The sequence below is a fragment of the Salvelinus alpinus genome, chromosome 37 (genome assembly GCF_045679555.1).
Source record: "Salvelinus alpinus chromosome 37, SLU_Salpinus.1, whole genome shotgun sequence".
NCBI lineage: Eukaryota > Metazoa > Chordata > Actinopteri > Salmoniformes > Salmonidae > Salvelinus > Salvelinus alpinus.
Window position 1 is genome coordinate 4,034,294 of NC_092122.1, and position 17,107 is coordinate 4,051,400.

The window sequence follows — 17,107 nt, forward strand, 5'->3', positions numbered from 1 at the left end:
CCAGGTCATCTGATGCAGCACTCCATCACTGTCCTTCTTCCTTCTTGGTAAAATAGCCCTTAGACAGCCTGGAGGTGTGTTGGGTTATTGTCCTGTTGAAAAACAAATGATAGTCCCACAAAGCCCAAACCAGATGGGATGGCGTTTCGCTGCAGAATGCTGGTTAAGTGTACCTTACATTTTTGTTGTTGTTGTACTTTTCCCCCTTTTTTCCCCCAATTTCGTGGTATCCAATTGGTAGCTACAGTCTTGTCTCATTGCTGCAACTCCCGTACGGACTCAGGAGAGGCAAAGGTCGAAGAGCAAGGACATTTCTAAGTGACCCCAAACTTTTGAACGGTAGTGTATATACCGGTGGTGTATATATACAGTTGAAGTCGGAAGTTTACATACACTTAGGTTGGAGTCATTAAAACTCGTTTTTCACCCACTCCACAAATTTCTTGTTAACAAACTATAGTTTTGGCAATTGTTTACAGACAGATTATTTCACTTATAATTCACTGTATCACAATTCCAGTGGGTCATACGTTTACATACACTAAGTTGACTGTGCCTTTAAAGAGCTTGGAAAATTCCTGAAAATTATGTAATGGCTCTAGAAGCTTCTGATAGGCTAATTGACATCGTTTGAGTCAATTGGAGGCATACTTGTGGATGTATTTCAAGGCCTACCTTCAAACTCAGTGCCTCTTTGCTTGACATCATGGGGAAAAGTCTCAGAGTAGGAGTGCTGACCTAGGATCAGATCCTTCTGTCCATATAATCTTTTTCAGTATAATCTAAAAGGGAAATCTGATCCTATATCAGCACTCCTATTCTGAAACTATTTGTGAATACAGTCCAGGGTGTTTGCAGCACAAATAAAACATGTCTGTATTACAAAATAATAATGAATTACTATTGGGTCTAGCTCTCTCCTGTTCTTAGCACATAAATGGTTGATGGAGTTTCTCTCTCTGTCTCTGAGTGGAATGTTTGTTTAGTAACTCCAAAGTGTATTCTAAGCCTTCCTTCCTCTATGGAACTCAGCCAGTAAACACACTACTCCTGCTGACAGTAAGTGTTTCCCAACCAGGAAAATGGTGTGCTTTCTAATCAGAAAAAACTGAGCCCAAGCCCTAGTTACATGTGCTATCAAACCGCTGCAACTTATACAGAACGCGGCAGCCTGCCTGTTTGAAAACCTTCCCAAGTTCTCCCATATCACCCTGCTCCGCAGTAGACTCCACTGGCTTCCAGTTGAAGCTCGCATCCACTACAAGACCATGGTACGTGCCTACGAAACAGCAAGAGGAACTGCCCCTCCCTACCTTTAGGCTATGCTCGAACCCTACACCCAAACCCGAGTACTCCGTTCTGCGCCACCTCTGGTCTCTTGGACCTCCCACTAAGGGGGGGCAGCTCCCAATCAGCCCAGTCAAAGCTCTTCTCTGTTCTGGCACCCCAATGGTGGAACCAGCTTCCTCCTGAAACTAGGACAGCAGGGCCTGGCCATCTTCTGAAAACATCTGAAACCCGACATCTTCAAATAGTATCTTAAATAATCCCCCCCCAACCGGCAAATCGGCTCCAAGGTATTTTTATTTTTATGCATAATAAGGAGATATTTGTGACCGTATACAAACGTAAACAAGGTTTGAAACGATAATGTTCGAGTAAAATATTTTATCTGTTTGGGCTTGCAGTCTACAAATGATTTGTAATTCTGTTCCGGCTCCCTGACCATTCTCTCAAGACCAAATCATCCCTCAGCTAAATGTAGTTGATGATCCCTGAGCTAAAGCATCGAAACATGAACGAAACATCTCTGGCCTGCTCGCCTCCCTACCTCTGAGGAAGTACAGTTCCCGCTCAGCCCAGTCAAAACTGTTCGCTGCTCTGGCACCCCAATGGTGGAACAAACTCCCTCACGACGCCAGGTCAGCGGAGTCAATCACCACCTTCCGGAGACACCTGAAACCCCACCTCTTTAAGGAATACCTAGGATAGGATAAAGTAATCCTTCTAACCCCCCCCCCCCTTAAAAGAGTTAGATGCACTATTGTAAAGTGGCTGTTCCACTGGATATCATAAGGTGAATGCACCAATTTGTAAGTCGCTCTGGATAAGAGCGTCTGCTAAATGACTTAAATGTAAATGTATGAACAGCCTTTTCAGTAATGGGCGCAATATATCCAAGTAACAGATTGGATAAGGTTAGACAAATGTATGCTATTTATATTTGTGTAGCATAATATTAATTAATCAATTCACATGCAAAAACATACAGTGCATTCGGAAAGTAATCAGACCTCTTGACTTTTTCCACAATTTGTTAGTTACGGCCTAAGTTTAAAATGTATTAAATTAAATAAAACCCTCAATCTGTCACGATCGTCTTGATAAGAGAGAGAGGACCAAGGCGCAGCGCGTGAAAAATACATCTCCTTTTATTAAAGAGACAAAAATGAACGAAACAAAACAACAAACTGACGACCGTGAAGCTATCTTAACAAATAAGTGCTGACACTAAACACTTAGACATAGACACTTACCCACAAATGCATGATGCCCATGGCTGTCTTAAATATGGCTCCCAATCAGAGACAAATGAAAGACATCTGTCTCTGATTGAGAACCACTCAGGCAACCATAGACATACCTAGAAACATTCATTCAACCATAGACATACCTAGAAACATTCACTCAACACAAACCCATACACTAAACCCAACACCCCCTTTACCATATAACCACCCAAAACACAAACATACCCATGTCACACCCTGACCTAACTAAAATAATAAAGAAAACAAAGAATACTAAGACCAGGGCGTGACACAATCTACACAATACCCCATAATGACAAAGTGAAAACATTTTTTTTTTTAGAAATGTTGGCAAATTCAAATGTTATTTTTATGGTGGATACAACCTTCCCAGCTCTGCAGATTTTGGTGTTAAGAGATAGATGGGAGGGGTTGAATGGAGCTGAATGTTGGGACTAATAAAAACAAGATAACTAATGTCAAACATACTGTGCCCGTAAAACGTATATAGGTTAAGAACTTTTGTGAAAGAGCACAGTTTGAAAGATATGGCAAATAGAAATCAAACCGGATGGACATCAGAAAGAGATGGGAGAGGTTGAGGGTAGAGGAAGGGCAGGAGTAAAAACAAACAAAATATAACTATTGTAAAATAGATTGTGTCCATAAAATATAGTATGTATAAGCTGGAAATACAGGTCTAACTGTTGTTGTTCACTAATTTGCTCCAATTGGGGGAGGGGTGGGGGGTAAATATATAATATATATATATATATATACACACATACATACACTACCGGTATATACACTACCATTCAAAAGTCTGGGGTCACTTAGAAATGTCCTTGTTTTTAAAAGAAAAGCACATTTTTGTCCATTTAAAATAACATACAATTGATCAGAAATACAGTGTAGACATTGTTCATGTTGTATTGTAGCTAGAAACGGCAGATTTTTTATGGAATATCTACATAGGCGTACAGAGACCCATTATCAGCAACCATCACTCCTGTGTTCCAATGGCGCGTTGTGTTAAACCAAGTTTAGCATTTTAAAAGTTGAATTGATCTTTAGAAAACCCTTTTGCAATTATGTTAGCACAGCTGAAAACTGTTGTACTGATTTAAAGAAGCATTAAAACTGGCCTCCTTTAGACTAGTTGAGTATCTGGAGCATCAGCATTTGTGGGTTCGATTTCAGGCTCAAAATGGCCAGAAACAAAGACCTTTATTCTGAAACTCGTCAGTCTATTCTTGTTCTGAGTAATGAAGGCTATTCCATGCGGGAAATTGCCAAGAAACTGAAGATCCCTTCACAGAGCAGCGCAAACAGGCTCTAACCAGAATAGAAAGAGGAGTGGGAGGCCCCTGTATACAATACAGGCCACTGTCCATTGTACAGTGTGTAGCAAGGAGACCCTCCTCTAACCTAGAGATGGTACACTGAGTTTACAAAACATTATGCTCTTTCCATGACATAGGCTGACCAGGTGAAAGCTAGGATCCCTTATTGATGTCACTTGTTAAAGTCACTTCAATCAGTGTAGATGAAAGGGAGGAGACAGGTTAAATATAGATTTTTAAGCCTTAAGACAATTGAAACATGGATTGTGTATGTGTGCCATTCAGAGGGTGAATGGGCAAGACAAAATATTTCAGTGCCTTTGAACAGGGTGTGGTAGTATGTGCCAGGCGCACCGGTTTGTTCAAAGAACTGCAACGCTGCTGGGTTTTAACACTCAACAGTTTCCTGTGTGTATCAAGAATGGTCCACCAACCAAAGGACATCCAGCCAACTTGACACAAGTGTGGGAAGCATTGGAGTCTGCATGGGCCAGCATCTCTGTGGAACGCTTTCAACACCTTGTAGAGTCCATGCCCGACGAATTGAAGCTGGGGGGGCAACTCAATATTAGGTGTTCTTAATGTTTTGTACACTCAGTGTAGATTGCATGTTCATAATGCTGACGTGTTGTGTTGTCTTGTGTTGTGTGTTTTCTAGCTGTCGGGGCAGTGCTCATGCAGGCCAGGTTTCGGAGGAAGAAAATGCAACGAATGCCGAGATAAGTTCTGGGGAGATCCCGAGGTCAAATGTCAAGGTAAGTATCTCTGGCTGGGATTATGAGTAGCAGTAGAAAGTACAAAGCATGTGTGTGGATTCGTTCCCATGACTGCCTTAAACTTGTGTGCATCATGGAGCTGAAACATGTGCAACAGAGTATCTTAGTGCGTCATTGCTTCCTCTCCAAGTGGGTCTCCTTCTGAATTTACTGGGGTCTGGAGAAACACTCTTAGAGAGGGGTTCTGTGTGTTTTGAATCTGTCTCTTAGAGTTTGAGTAAACAGTCTCTCATGGTCTCGTTCTCTTGACCGGTGGTTCCCCTGAGTGACTGGGCTGGATGCCGGGTTTTATATTTTTTTGTAGCATTTTTCTCACAGTGTGTGTGTACAGTATGTGTGTGTGTGTGTGTTATCAGACTCCAGCAGAGTGGATGTCTCCGGAGATACGGAATTGGCTTTCATGCATCCGTGTTGTTTTAACATTGTGTGTACGCACGCATGTTGTGATAGAAAAATTACATATTTACCTGATTTGTTTGATATTAATAGTTAGCAATCAATACTTAATAGATAGGAGGATATTTCTGTCCTGTTAGTGTCTGTGTTTTCATGGGCTCAACTCTAGTTCCCTGCAGCTAATGTGGGCGTATGGTCACTGGAGATGGCTTGAGCTGACAAATGGGTTAAAGACTGCATTACATAGACAAGAATGTGTTTTACTAGAGATAGTTTAGGAGTAGAACAATCCCTCATTGTCTCAAAATCATCCTTGCATCTGGGAAACTAAGTCAGGGTGGGGTTAAGACAACAACTCATGTGCAGATAGGATGGATGAACCCAGAGTGGCTTATGATGCCCCAATCTGTATGAGGGGGGTTGAACCAACCATGACTGAGCATTGTTAGAGTCAGCCATACAGTTGAAGTCGGAAGTTTACATACACTTAGGTTGGAGTCATTAAAACTCGTTTTTCAACCACTCCACAAACTATAGTTTTGGCAAGTCGGTTAGAACATCTACTTTGTGCATGACACAAGTAATTTTTCCAACAATTGTTTACAGACAGATTATTTCACTTATACTTCACTGTATCACAATTCCAGTGGGTCAGAAGTTTACATACACTAAGGTGGCTGTGCCTTTAAACAGCTTGGGAAATTCCAGAAAATTATGTCATGGCTTTAGAAGCTTCTGCTAATTGACATCATTTGCGTCAATTGGAGGTGTACCTGTGGATGTATTTCAAGGCCTCTCTTCAAACTCAGTGCCTCTTTGCTTGACATTATGGGAAAATCAAACAAACAAAATTGTATACCTCCAAAAGTCTGGTTCATCCTTCATTCCAAACGCCTGAATGTACCATGTTCATCTGTACAAACAATAGTACGCAAGTATAAACACCATGGGACCACGCAGCCGTCATACCGCTCAGGAAGGAGACGCGTTCTGTCTCCTAGAGATGAATGTACTTTGGTGCGAAAAGTGCAAATAAATCCCAGAACAACAGCAAAGGACTGTGTGACATTGCTGGAGGAAACCGGTACAAAAGTATCTATATCCACGGTAAAACGAGTCCTATATCGACATAAACTGAAAGACCGCTCAGTAAGGAAGAAGCCACTGCTCCAAAAGCTTTGTTTTGAGGAAAAAGGGGGAAGCTTGCAAGCTGAAGAACACCATCCCAACCGTGAAGCATGGGGGTGGCAGCATCATGTTGTGGGGGTGATTTGCTGCAGGAGGGACTGGTGCACTTCACGAAACAGTTGGCATCATGAGGATGGAAAATTATGTGGAAATATTGAAGCAACATCTCAAGACATCAGTCAGGAAGTTAAAGCTTGGTCACAAATGGGTCTTCCAAATGGACAATAATCCCCAAGCATACTTCCAAAGTTGTGGCAAAATGGCTTAAGCATAACAAAGTCAAGGTATTGGAGTGGCCATCACAAAGCCCTGACCTCAATCCTATAGAACATTTACACCAGCTCTATCAGGAGGAATGGGCCAAAAGTCACCCAACTTATTGTGGGAAGCTTGTGGAAGGCTACACGAAACGTTTGACCTAAGTTAAACAATTTAAAAGCAATACTACCAAATACTAATTGAGTGTATGTAAACTTCTGACCCACTGGGAATGTGATGAAATAAATAAAAGCTGAAATAAATCATTCTCTCTACTATTATTCTGACATTTCACATTCTTAGAATAAAGTGGTGATCCTAACTGACCTAAGACAGGGGATTTTTACTAGGATTAAATGTCAGGAATTGTGAAAAACTGAGTTTAAATATATTTGGTTAAGGGGTATGTAAACTTCCGACTTCAGCTGTATATAGAATTCTGCATTTGTGTGAAGGTTAGGTTACTCGGTCCAACACTCAAGGGTGGGGGGTCGACCAGCCTCATTATTGCAATAATTAATCGATATTAAATAAAGAGGATTGTTGGAAGAAATGACCAAATCTCTCTCAGTACTGAATTTCCAAGACAATGTGTCCGTCTCTGTGTGTTTGTTTGTGTGTTTCAAATCAAGTCAAATTTTATTTGTCACATACACATGGTTAGCAGATGTTAATGCAAGTGTAGCGAAATGCTTGTGTAGCGAAATGCTTGTGTAGCGAAATGCTTGTGTAGCGAAATGCTTGTGTAGCGAAATGCTTGTGTAGCGAAATGCTTGTGTGCGTATGTCTGTCCTTGTGTCAGTGTGTGCATGTGTGTCACCAGTGTGGTGTTAGTTGGCTCTAAATTACTCCTCCCTGTCTACATCTCTACATGGTTTATTGTCTACTGAACAACTGACTGACAAACAGGCCAGTTTCCATCAATCACTGCATCTGGAGAAATGTATATCTCATAGAAGTTGGCACACCCTCAGAGAGACAGGGAGGGAGGGAGGGAGGGAGGGAGGGAGATTTTGAGAGTGTATATCTGGGAATAACTCCTTGGTTCGTGTGAGAATCAGAGCCAGATGTTCCAGAAATCAGAGGAATCCTGTCTTTGTCGTGATCTTATTCCTGTGGTTTAGGAATTCTTGCAGTATTCCCAAACTGCCTGTAAAGTTAGTCTGACCTCCTGTCGCTGTCCTCGCCCTCTCAGCGCACTGTGTGTATACTGCATGCATGTGTGTGAATGTGTATAAGTGTGTGTGTGTTTGAAAGAGTGAGATAAAGAGAGAAATGTTTGATTGACACCATGTCTGGGTTAAGTAGATCATGTCATGGTCTGATTTAAGAGGTCAAAGGTAAAGTGACAGGCTTGACGACGGCGTCTGTGTGTGTGTGTGTGTGTGTGTGAATTAAAATGCCACGGTCATTGGCACAGGCGCAACCTGACCACGCATGTGGCTGTGATTATCGTGTTACCTGTTCGGAACAGCCTCAATGGACATGGACTCTACAAGGTGTTGAAAGTGTTTCACAGAGATGCTGGCCCATATTGACTCCAATGCTCCCCACAGTTGTGTCAAGTTGGCTTGATGTTCTTTGGTTGGTGGACCGTTCTTGATACACACGGGATACTTTTGAGTGTGAAAAACCCAGCACGGTTGCAGTTCTTGGTACAAACCGGTGCGTCCGGCACATACTACCACACCCTGTTCAAAGGCACATAGATATTTTGTCTTGCCCATTCACCCCCTGAATGGCACACATACCCAATCCAAGGCTTAAAAATCCTTCTTTAACCTGTCTCCTCCCGTTTATCTACACTAATTGAAGTGGATTGAACAAGTGACTTCAATAAGGGATCATAGTCAGTCTATATCAAAACAAATTTTATTTGTCACATACACATGGTTAGCAGATGTTAATGCGAGTGTAGCGAAATGCTTGTGCTTCTAGTTCCGACAATGCAGTAATAACCAACAAGTAATCTAACCTAACAATTCCACAACTACTACCTTATACACACAAGTGTAAAGGGATAAAGAATATGTACATAAAGATATATGAATGAGTGATGGTACAGGACGGCATAGGCAAGATGCAGTAGATGGTATCGAGTACAGTATATACATATGAGATGAGTAATGTAGGGTATATAAACATAAAGTGGCATAGTTTAAAGTGGCTAGTGATACATGTATTACATAAAGATGACAAGATGCAGTAGATGATATAGAGTACAGTATATACATATACATATGAGATGAGTAATGTAGGTTATGTAAACATTATATTAAGTGTCATTGTTTAAAGTGGCTAGTGATACATTTTTACATAATTTCCATCAATTCCCATTATTAAAGTGGCTGGAGTTGAGTCAGTATGTTGGCAGCGGCCACTAAATATTAGTGGTGGCTGTATAACAGTCTGATGGCCTTGAGATAGAAGCTGTTTTTCAGTCTCTCGGTCCCTGCTTTGATGCACCTGTACTGACCTCGCCTTCTGGATGATAGCGGGGTGAACAGGCAGTGGCTCGGGTGGTTGTTGTCCTTGATGATCTTTATGGCCTTCCTGTGACATTGGGTGGTGTAGGTGTCCTGGAGGGCAGGTAGTTTGCCCCCGGTGATGCGTTGTGCAGACCTCACTACCCTCTGGAGAGCCTTACGGTTGTGGGCGGAGCAGTTGCCGTACCAGGCGGTGATACAGCCCGACAGGATGCTCTCGATTGTGCATCTGTAGAAGTTTGTGAGTGCTTTTGGTGACAAGCCGAATTTCTTCAGCCTCCTGAGGTTGAAGAGGCGCTGCTGCGCCTTCTTCACAACGCTGTCTGTGTGGGTGGACCAATTCAGTGTGTCCGTGATGTGTACACCGAGGAACTTAAAACTTTCCACCTTCTCCACTACTGTCCCGTCGATGTGGATAGGGGGGGTGCTCCCTCTGCTGTTTCCTGAAGTCCACAATCATCTCCTTTGTTTTGTTGACGTTGAGTGTGAGGTTATTTTCCTGACACCACACTCCGAGGGCCCTCACCTCCTCCCTGTAGGCCGTCTCGTCGTTGTTGGTAATCAAGCCTACCACTGTAGTGTCGTCCGCAAACTTGATGATTGAGTTGGAGGCGTGCATGGCTACGCAGTCGTGGGTGAACAAGGAGTACAGGAGAGGGCTCAGAACGCACCCTTGTTGGGCCCCAGTGTTGAGGATCAGCGGGGTGGAGATGTTGTTACCTACCCTCACCACCTGGGGGCGGCCCGTCAGGAAGTCCAGGACCCAGTTGCACAGGGCGGGGTCGAGACCCAGGGTCTCGAGCTTGATGACGAGTTTGGAGGGTACTATGGTGTTAAATGCTGAGCTGTAGTCGATGAACAGCATTCTCACATAGGTATTCCTCTTGTCCAGATGGGTTAGGGCAGTGTGGTTGCGATTGCGTCGTCTGTGGACCTATTGGGTCGGTAAGCAAATTGGAGTGGGTCTAGGGTGTCAGGTAGGGTGGAGGTGATATGGTCCTTGACTAGTCTCTCAAAGCACTTGACGGAAGTGAGTGCTACGGGGCGGTAGTCGTTTAGCTCAGTTACCTTAGCTTTCTTGGGAACAGGAACAATGGTGGCCCTCTTGAAGGTTGTGGGAACAGCAGACTGGGTATGAATATGTCCTTAAACACACCAGCCAGCTGGTCTGCGCATGCTCTGAGGACGCGGCTGGGAATGCCGTCTGGGCCTGCAGCCTTGCAAGGGTTAACACGTTTAAATGTTTTACTCACCTCGGCTGCAGTGAAGGAGAGCCCGCAGGTTTTGGTAGCGGGCCGTGTCAGTGGCACTGTATTGTCCTCAAAGCGAGCAAAGAAGTTATTTAGTCTGTCTGGGAGCAAGACATCCTGGTCTGCGACGGGGCTGGTTTTCTTTTTGTAATCCGTGATTGACTGTAGGCCCTGCCACATACCTCTTGTGTCTGAGCTGTTGAATTGCGACTCTACTTTGTCTCTATACTGGCACTTAGCTAGTTTGATTGCCTTGCGGAGGGAATAGCTACACTGTTTGTATTCGGTCATGTTTCCGGTCACCTTGCCCTGGTTAAAAGCAGTGGTTCACGCTTTCAGTTTCACGCGAATGCTGCCATCAATCCACAGTTTCTGGTTTGGGAATGTTTTAATCGTTGCTGTGGGTACGACATCGTCAATGCACTTTTATATCATGGAAAGAGCAGGTGTTCTTAGTAGTTTGTACACCAAATGTTGAGCAAACCCACAATCCTATTGCAGCTGGTTGCTTTATAATTGTATGTTGAATCCTTCTTTTTGTATGTTGAATCCTTCTTTGCACTTTTTTGGTGCATCAATCACCCTCTTCAAAAGCTCAGGCAACAGTAATGGGTGCTAACCGCTTATATGCACCCTTTCCTGTTCTCCATTCCTCACATTTTTTCACTGACTCACTCCATCACTCTATTTCTCTCCTTCTCCTCTCCTCCACTTTAGAGGTTAGAGGGCTTGTCTCTGCTGTGCTTCAGACTGGGGGGTCAAAGGGGGGATAGAGTTGAGAGGTCAAGGCTACCTGTGCGTTCATTTACTCTCAGCACAGGACTGTTGAGCTGTTAATAATATCGTTTTTCAGTACCTCTGTTTTTTTGAGGGGGGGGGGGGGGGTTAAAGGGCACAGACCTGTTCTCATATTACTATGAGTTAATTTCCTTGTACCCTCATTTCCTTTCCATCATCACCACTGTTTTCACCTCAAGTCAAGTATAGGTATGTGTATGTGTTTAACCCTTTTCTCTCTTCTCCTCTTCCTCTCTCTCTCCCTCACCCTCCAGCGTGTGACTGTGACCTGCGTGGCATCGCCAGCGAGCAGTGCCACCGTTCGTCCGGCCAGTGTGTGTGTGTGGAGGGTGTGTCTGGACCCCGGTGTAACCAGTGTGCCAGAGGGTACCATGGGGAGTTCCCCGCCTGCCAACGATGCCACCAGTGCTTCGGCGAGTGGGACCGCGTGGTAGGGGAACTGACCAACCAGACGCAGCGTTTGAAGGATCATGTGACAGAGCTCCAGACCAACGGGGTGACGGCGCCGTACACAGACACCGTTAGCAGTCTGGAGATGAGTGCTAATGCTATCAGTGGGATAGTAGAGAACAACCCTGCTATACAGAAGATGGAAGATGTACAACAGATGATGCAGCAGGTCACGTATGTACACACAAACACGTGCGCTTGCACACACACACAAACACGCACCTGCATACACACATTTACACATGGAAACACACAGCACCAAGGGTTCTGTTTGTATACTTGATGTTATGATCAGTCCATGTCAACTCTATTGAAAATGTTATTTTGTGTGTGTGTGTGCGCGCGTCTGCAACAGTGAGATGGTGGCAGACCTGAACGAGAGGCTGAACGTCTCAGAGGATTCCCTGTCCCGTCTCGTTGTAAATGCCAACTACACCGAGGCCAGTCTGGACATACTGAGAGAGCAGGCCCAAGAGCTAGAGAGAACAGTCAAAGACATTGGAGACCACATAAAGACTGTGAAGAACTCTAACATAGAGGGTGAGAGAGGAGAGAGGAAGGGGCAGAGGGTGAGAAAGGGGGTACAGTATGCGTGACATCATTACTAGTTCTGACACACCCCTGTTTGTGTGTGTTTTATTTGTGTATGGCAGGAGCGATGGACACCATCACCGATGCCCACTTGGAGTCTAAGAAGGCGGAGATCCGTGTCAATCAGACCACCAGTTACCCCGACAACACTTTGGAACAGTCGGCTACACTACGGCGCGAAGCGGAGGCCAGACTGAGCCAGAACCAGGCGGAGTTTGACCTGAGACAACAGAAACACACAGAGAGACTGGAGAGGCTTACCACGGAGCTGGACACTCTTGACCTATCAGAGCTCAGCAAGCAGGTAAGTCTGACCTAAATAAAGGTTAAATAAAAAAAATAAAAAATCAGTAGTCAATTATCATCGCACTTCTTCACCACAATGCTTTTTGATTGGTCCCTGGTTTTCTAGTGCTCTAACCCGATTGGTGTGTTTTCTCTCTGTGTAGACATGTGGAGCGGCTGGTGGGGAGGAGGGGTGTGCTGCGTCACCCTGTGGAGGGGTGGGGTGTGTGTCGGAGGACGGCACCCATCGCTGTGGTGGAGACGGGTGTGACGGTCTGGTCACACAGACACAAAGCACTCTGAAAACAGCCAAGGACTTCGACCAGGAAATCCTGTCCACCATGCAGGAAGTAGATAAGCTCTCTAGAATGGTGGGAACTGTAGTTTTTTTACACTCTGGGCCGAATCCTAACTTGAGATTCATGCATATAACTTTGTGTAGTACAGCTGTTGTTTAGTTATGATTCAGCCCTACATGAATATAGTCAGGTCATCTTACATTATCATCATAGTAACTAAAGATAGAATATCTGCTTGCTCCGGCACAAGCGTTGAGGAGTGTTTACCTTACTGTGTTTGAGTTTACGTGTCCTGTGGCGACCTCTAGGTGTGGGAAGTGAAGGTGCATGCGGACGAGGCCAAGCTGAGTGCTCGGGAGGTGCTGCTGAAGTCCAACCAGAGCCGAGATAGAGTGGAGCACACCAACGAGCAGCTCCGCAGCCTCATCAAGGAGATACGAGACCTACTCACTAGTGAGTATACAAACATTTTCCCAAAGACCAGGCCTCAATCTTTCAACGTACTGTACAGACTAACTAAATGATCACTGATTCATAGACAATCAGGGCTCCAGTTCTTCTTTCCCCATGTGAGTGATTGGTTATGATTGTGATTCGAATTGATTGTGACCTGTGTATGGCTCTCTGAGTCTAATTGGCTCTCTGAGTCTAATTAGCTCTGTTTCCATGGTGACAGACGACCGTGCCAACGTGGAGGTGATCGAAGCGGTGTCGAACGAGGTGTTGGCCCTGAAGATGCCCACGTCGCCCGGGCAGCTGGAGGCTCTGACCAAGGAGATTAGAGACAAGGTGGGAACCATCACCAGCGTGGAGGACATCCTCAGTCAGAGTGCCAACGACATACACACTGCAGAGAGGCTGCTGGAGCAGGCTCGCACCGCCAGGTAAGATGCACGCATGCATGAATTCATGCACACACACACACAAACACATGCACATGCACACAAACAGACACAGACCCCCACACACACACACAGCCTCACACACACTCTCTCTCACACACACACTAATGAATGCACACACACTTGAACCACATTAAGACACACACTCGCACACACTCACATACAATCTCGTCTCTGTCTCTCAGTCAGGAGGCGTCTGAGGTGAAGGAGACAGCTGCCCTGGTGAAGGAGGCTCTGGATACAACTGAGCGTGCTCAGAATTCTGCCATCAATGCCGTCAAGCAGGTCTACAACAACACCAGGGGAACACTTGACCTCATCACGTCTGTAAGTCACCTGTGACCAGGGCTTCAATTGTGTCTAAAATTTGGGAGATTTGTACACTGCTCAAAAAAATAAAGGGAACACTTAAACAACACAATGTAACTCCAAGTCAATCACAATTCTGTGAAATCAAACTGTCCACTTAGGAAGCAACACTGATTGACAATAAATTTCACATGCTGTTGTGCAAATGGAATAGACAAAAGGTGGAAATTATAGGCAATTAGCAAGACACCCCCAATAAAGGAGTGGTTCTGCAGGTGGTGACCACAGACCACTTCTCAGTTCCTATGTTTCCTGGCTGATGTTTTGGTCACTTTTGAATGCTGGCGATGCTTTCACTCTAGTGGTAGCATGAGACGGAGTCTACAACCCACACAAGTGGCTCAGGTAGTGCAGCTCATCCAGGATGGCACATCAATGCGAGCTGTGGCAAGAAGGTTTGCTGTGTCTGTCAGCGTAGTGTCCAGAGCATGGAGGCGCTACCAGGAGACAGGCCAGTACATCAGGAGACGTGGAGGAGGCCGTAGGAGGGCAACAACCCAGCAGCAGGACCGCTACCTCCGCCTTTGTGCAAGGAGGAGCACTGCCAGAGCCCTGCAAAATGACCTCCAGCAGGCCACACGTGCATGTGTCTGCTCAAACGGTCAGAAACAGACTCCATGAGGGTGGTATGAGGCCCCGACGTCCACAGGTGGGGGTTGTGCTTACAGCCCAACACCGTGCAGGACGTTTGGCATTTGCCAGAGAACACCAAGATTGTTAAATTCGCCACTGGCGCCCTGTGCTCTTCACAGATGGAAGCAGGTTCACACTGAGCACATGAGCACATGTGACAGAGTCTGGAGACGCCGTGGAGAACGTTCTGCTGCCTGCAACATCCTCGAGCATGACCGGTTTGGCGGTGGGTCAGTCATGGTGTGGGGTGGCATTTCTTTGTGGGGCCGCACAGCCCTCCATGTGCTCGCCAGAGGTAGCCTGACTGCCATTAGGTACCGAGATGAGACCCCTTGTGAGACCATATGCTGACACATGCACATTTGTGGCCTGCTGGAGGTCATTTTGCAGGGCTCTGGCAGTGCTCCTCCTTGCACAAAGGCGGAGGTAGCGGTCCTGCTGCTGGGTTGTTGCCCTCCTACGGCCTCCTCCACGTCTCCTGATGTACTGGCCTGTCTCCTGGTAGCGCCTCCATGCTCTGGACACTACGCTGACAGACACAGCAAACCCTCTTGCCACAGCTCGCATTGATGTGCCATCCTGGATGAGCTGCACTACCTGAGCCACTTGTGTGGGTTGTAGACTCCTTCTCATGCTACCACTAGAGTGAAAGCACCGCCAGCATTCAAAAGTGACCAAAACATCAGCCAGGAAACATAGGAACTGAGAAGTGGTCTGTGGTCACCACCTGCAGAACCACTCCTTTATTGGGGGTGTCTTGCTAATTGCCTATAATTTCCACCTTTTGTCTATTCCATTTGCACAACAGCATGTGAAATTTATTGTCAATCAGTGTTGCTTCCTAAGTGGACAGTTTGATTTCACAGAAGTGTGATTGACTTGGAGTTACATTGTGTTGTTTAAGTGTTCCCTTTATTTTTTTGAGCAGTGTATAAATACACATTCCATGCAAGGTCTCTAAAAGTGTGCATTGTGTGTGTGTGTGTGTGTGTGTGTGTGTGTGTGTGTGTGTGTGTGTGTGTGTGTGTGTGTGTGTGTGTGTGTGTGTGTTGGTTCTTCTATTGTTGGGACCTAAAATTCCCAAAAGTCCCTCACAAGGATAGTAAAACAAAGAAAATTCCCACATCCCCATGAGGACAAAGGCTATTTTAAGCTTACGAGTTAAGTTTAGGTTTAAGGTTACGGGTTAAGGTTAGTGTTAGGGTTAGGCTTATGGTTAGGTTTAGGGAAAATAGAATTTTGAATGGAAATTCATTTTAGGTCCCCACGAGGATAGAAGAACAATACGTGTATGTGTGTTTGCGTCTGTGCCTGAATACATGCTAATATGGGTTTGTGTGTTTATAGGTGGAGTCGGAGACGGCGGAGTCAGAGCTGCGTCTGAGTAACGCCACACTGCGTCTGCTGCAGCTGGAGAGAGACGTGACTCTGCTGAGAGAGAGCAGCCTGGTCACCAGCCACCGCACACAGAACACTGAGAAACTGTCTGAGACCGCCGGGCAGGACGCAGAGCAGGCCCTGCAGGTACACATACATAGATAGACGCACGCGCACACACACATCCCAGCATTGTACCTGCCAATTATATTGTTACCCATTCCCCAGTGTGTGTGTTCTGCTTTGTGTGGGTGTGTGTGTTTTGTTGTGTGTAGGAGTTTGACTCGGAGGTGAAGGGTCAGTACAGTGTTGTGGAGGGCTTGGTGGTGACGAAGGCAGAGGGCGTGTCTGACGCCAAGAAGAGGGCGGAGCTACTCCAGCAGGAGGCCAAGGAGCTGCTCACACAGACCAGCGGAAAACTACAGAGACTCAGAGGTAACGCACACGCACGCTCACACGCGCACACACACACACAAACCAATGCGCTAACACACACGACACAAGCATGCACACACAAGCACACGTTCACCCATGCATGTACATGCACGCGCACACAGGCACGTGAGTGCACACACACAAACTCTCTAATGACATTACTGTGTGTTTGCAGAGTTGGAGAGGTCATATGCAGCCAACCAGCGTACTCTAGAGGCCAAGGCAGGTCAGCTGGCCGGGCTGGAGAAAACGGCACGCCAGCTGCTTGATGACATCAGCCAGAAAGTCATGGTCTACAGCACCTGTTCTTAGGGTAACCATGTCAACAGCATCCCTGGCAATGCCTACCCTGCTGTCATACCAGAGATGATGACGATGCCTTCTTTAGTGCCAAAGAGATATGACAACCACTCAGGAGACTCCAAAGACCATAAGCAGTATTTTACCACTGAGAACCAAGTATTTCATTTAAAAAAGAAATATATATGTTTCTGTATGAAATTGTTTCTAAGCCATATAAGCTATTATCACAAGTAATACATGTTTTAATCATAGGACTGCACATAGATTTCATGATTTCAGATTCTATGGAAATATTTGTATAATCTTGTCTGTAAAGATACTAAAATGTGTCTGGACCAATGCAAAAGAGAGCCTATTCGATTAAATGATACGATTTGTACCCATCAACCTAATGCTGTAGTTGAACTTCTAATATAAAGTAACAAATGCATCTTAAA

At 45.4% G+C, this 17,107-nt stretch overlaps 1 protein-coding gene across 1 annotated transcript in view; it reads left to right on the forward strand.

Moving 5' to 3' along the window:
• The window catches only part of LOC139565985 (laminin subunit beta-1-like), a 39,461-nt gene extending 22,354 nt beyond the window's left edge, over positions 1-17,107 (forward strand). The window contains exons 23-33 of the mRNA XM_071386760.1: positions 4,533-4,629; positions 11,281-11,650; positions 11,832-12,016; positions 12,130-12,371; positions 12,517-12,723; positions 12,960-13,104; positions 13,328-13,535; positions 13,739-13,880; positions 15,903-16,079; positions 16,208-16,367; positions 16,543-17,107. Coding sequence (XP_071242861.1) covers positions 4,533-4,629; positions 11,281-11,650; positions 11,832-12,016; positions 12,130-12,371; positions 12,517-12,723; positions 12,960-13,104; positions 13,328-13,535; positions 13,739-13,880; positions 15,903-16,079; positions 16,208-16,367; positions 16,543-16,679 — 2,070 coding nt within the window. The 3' untranslated portion in view covers positions 16,680-17,107. The remainder of the gene's footprint in view (positions 1-4,532; positions 4,630-11,280; positions 11,651-11,831; positions 12,017-12,129; positions 12,372-12,516; positions 12,724-12,959; positions 13,105-13,327; positions 13,536-13,738; positions 13,881-15,902; positions 16,080-16,207; positions 16,368-16,542) is intronic.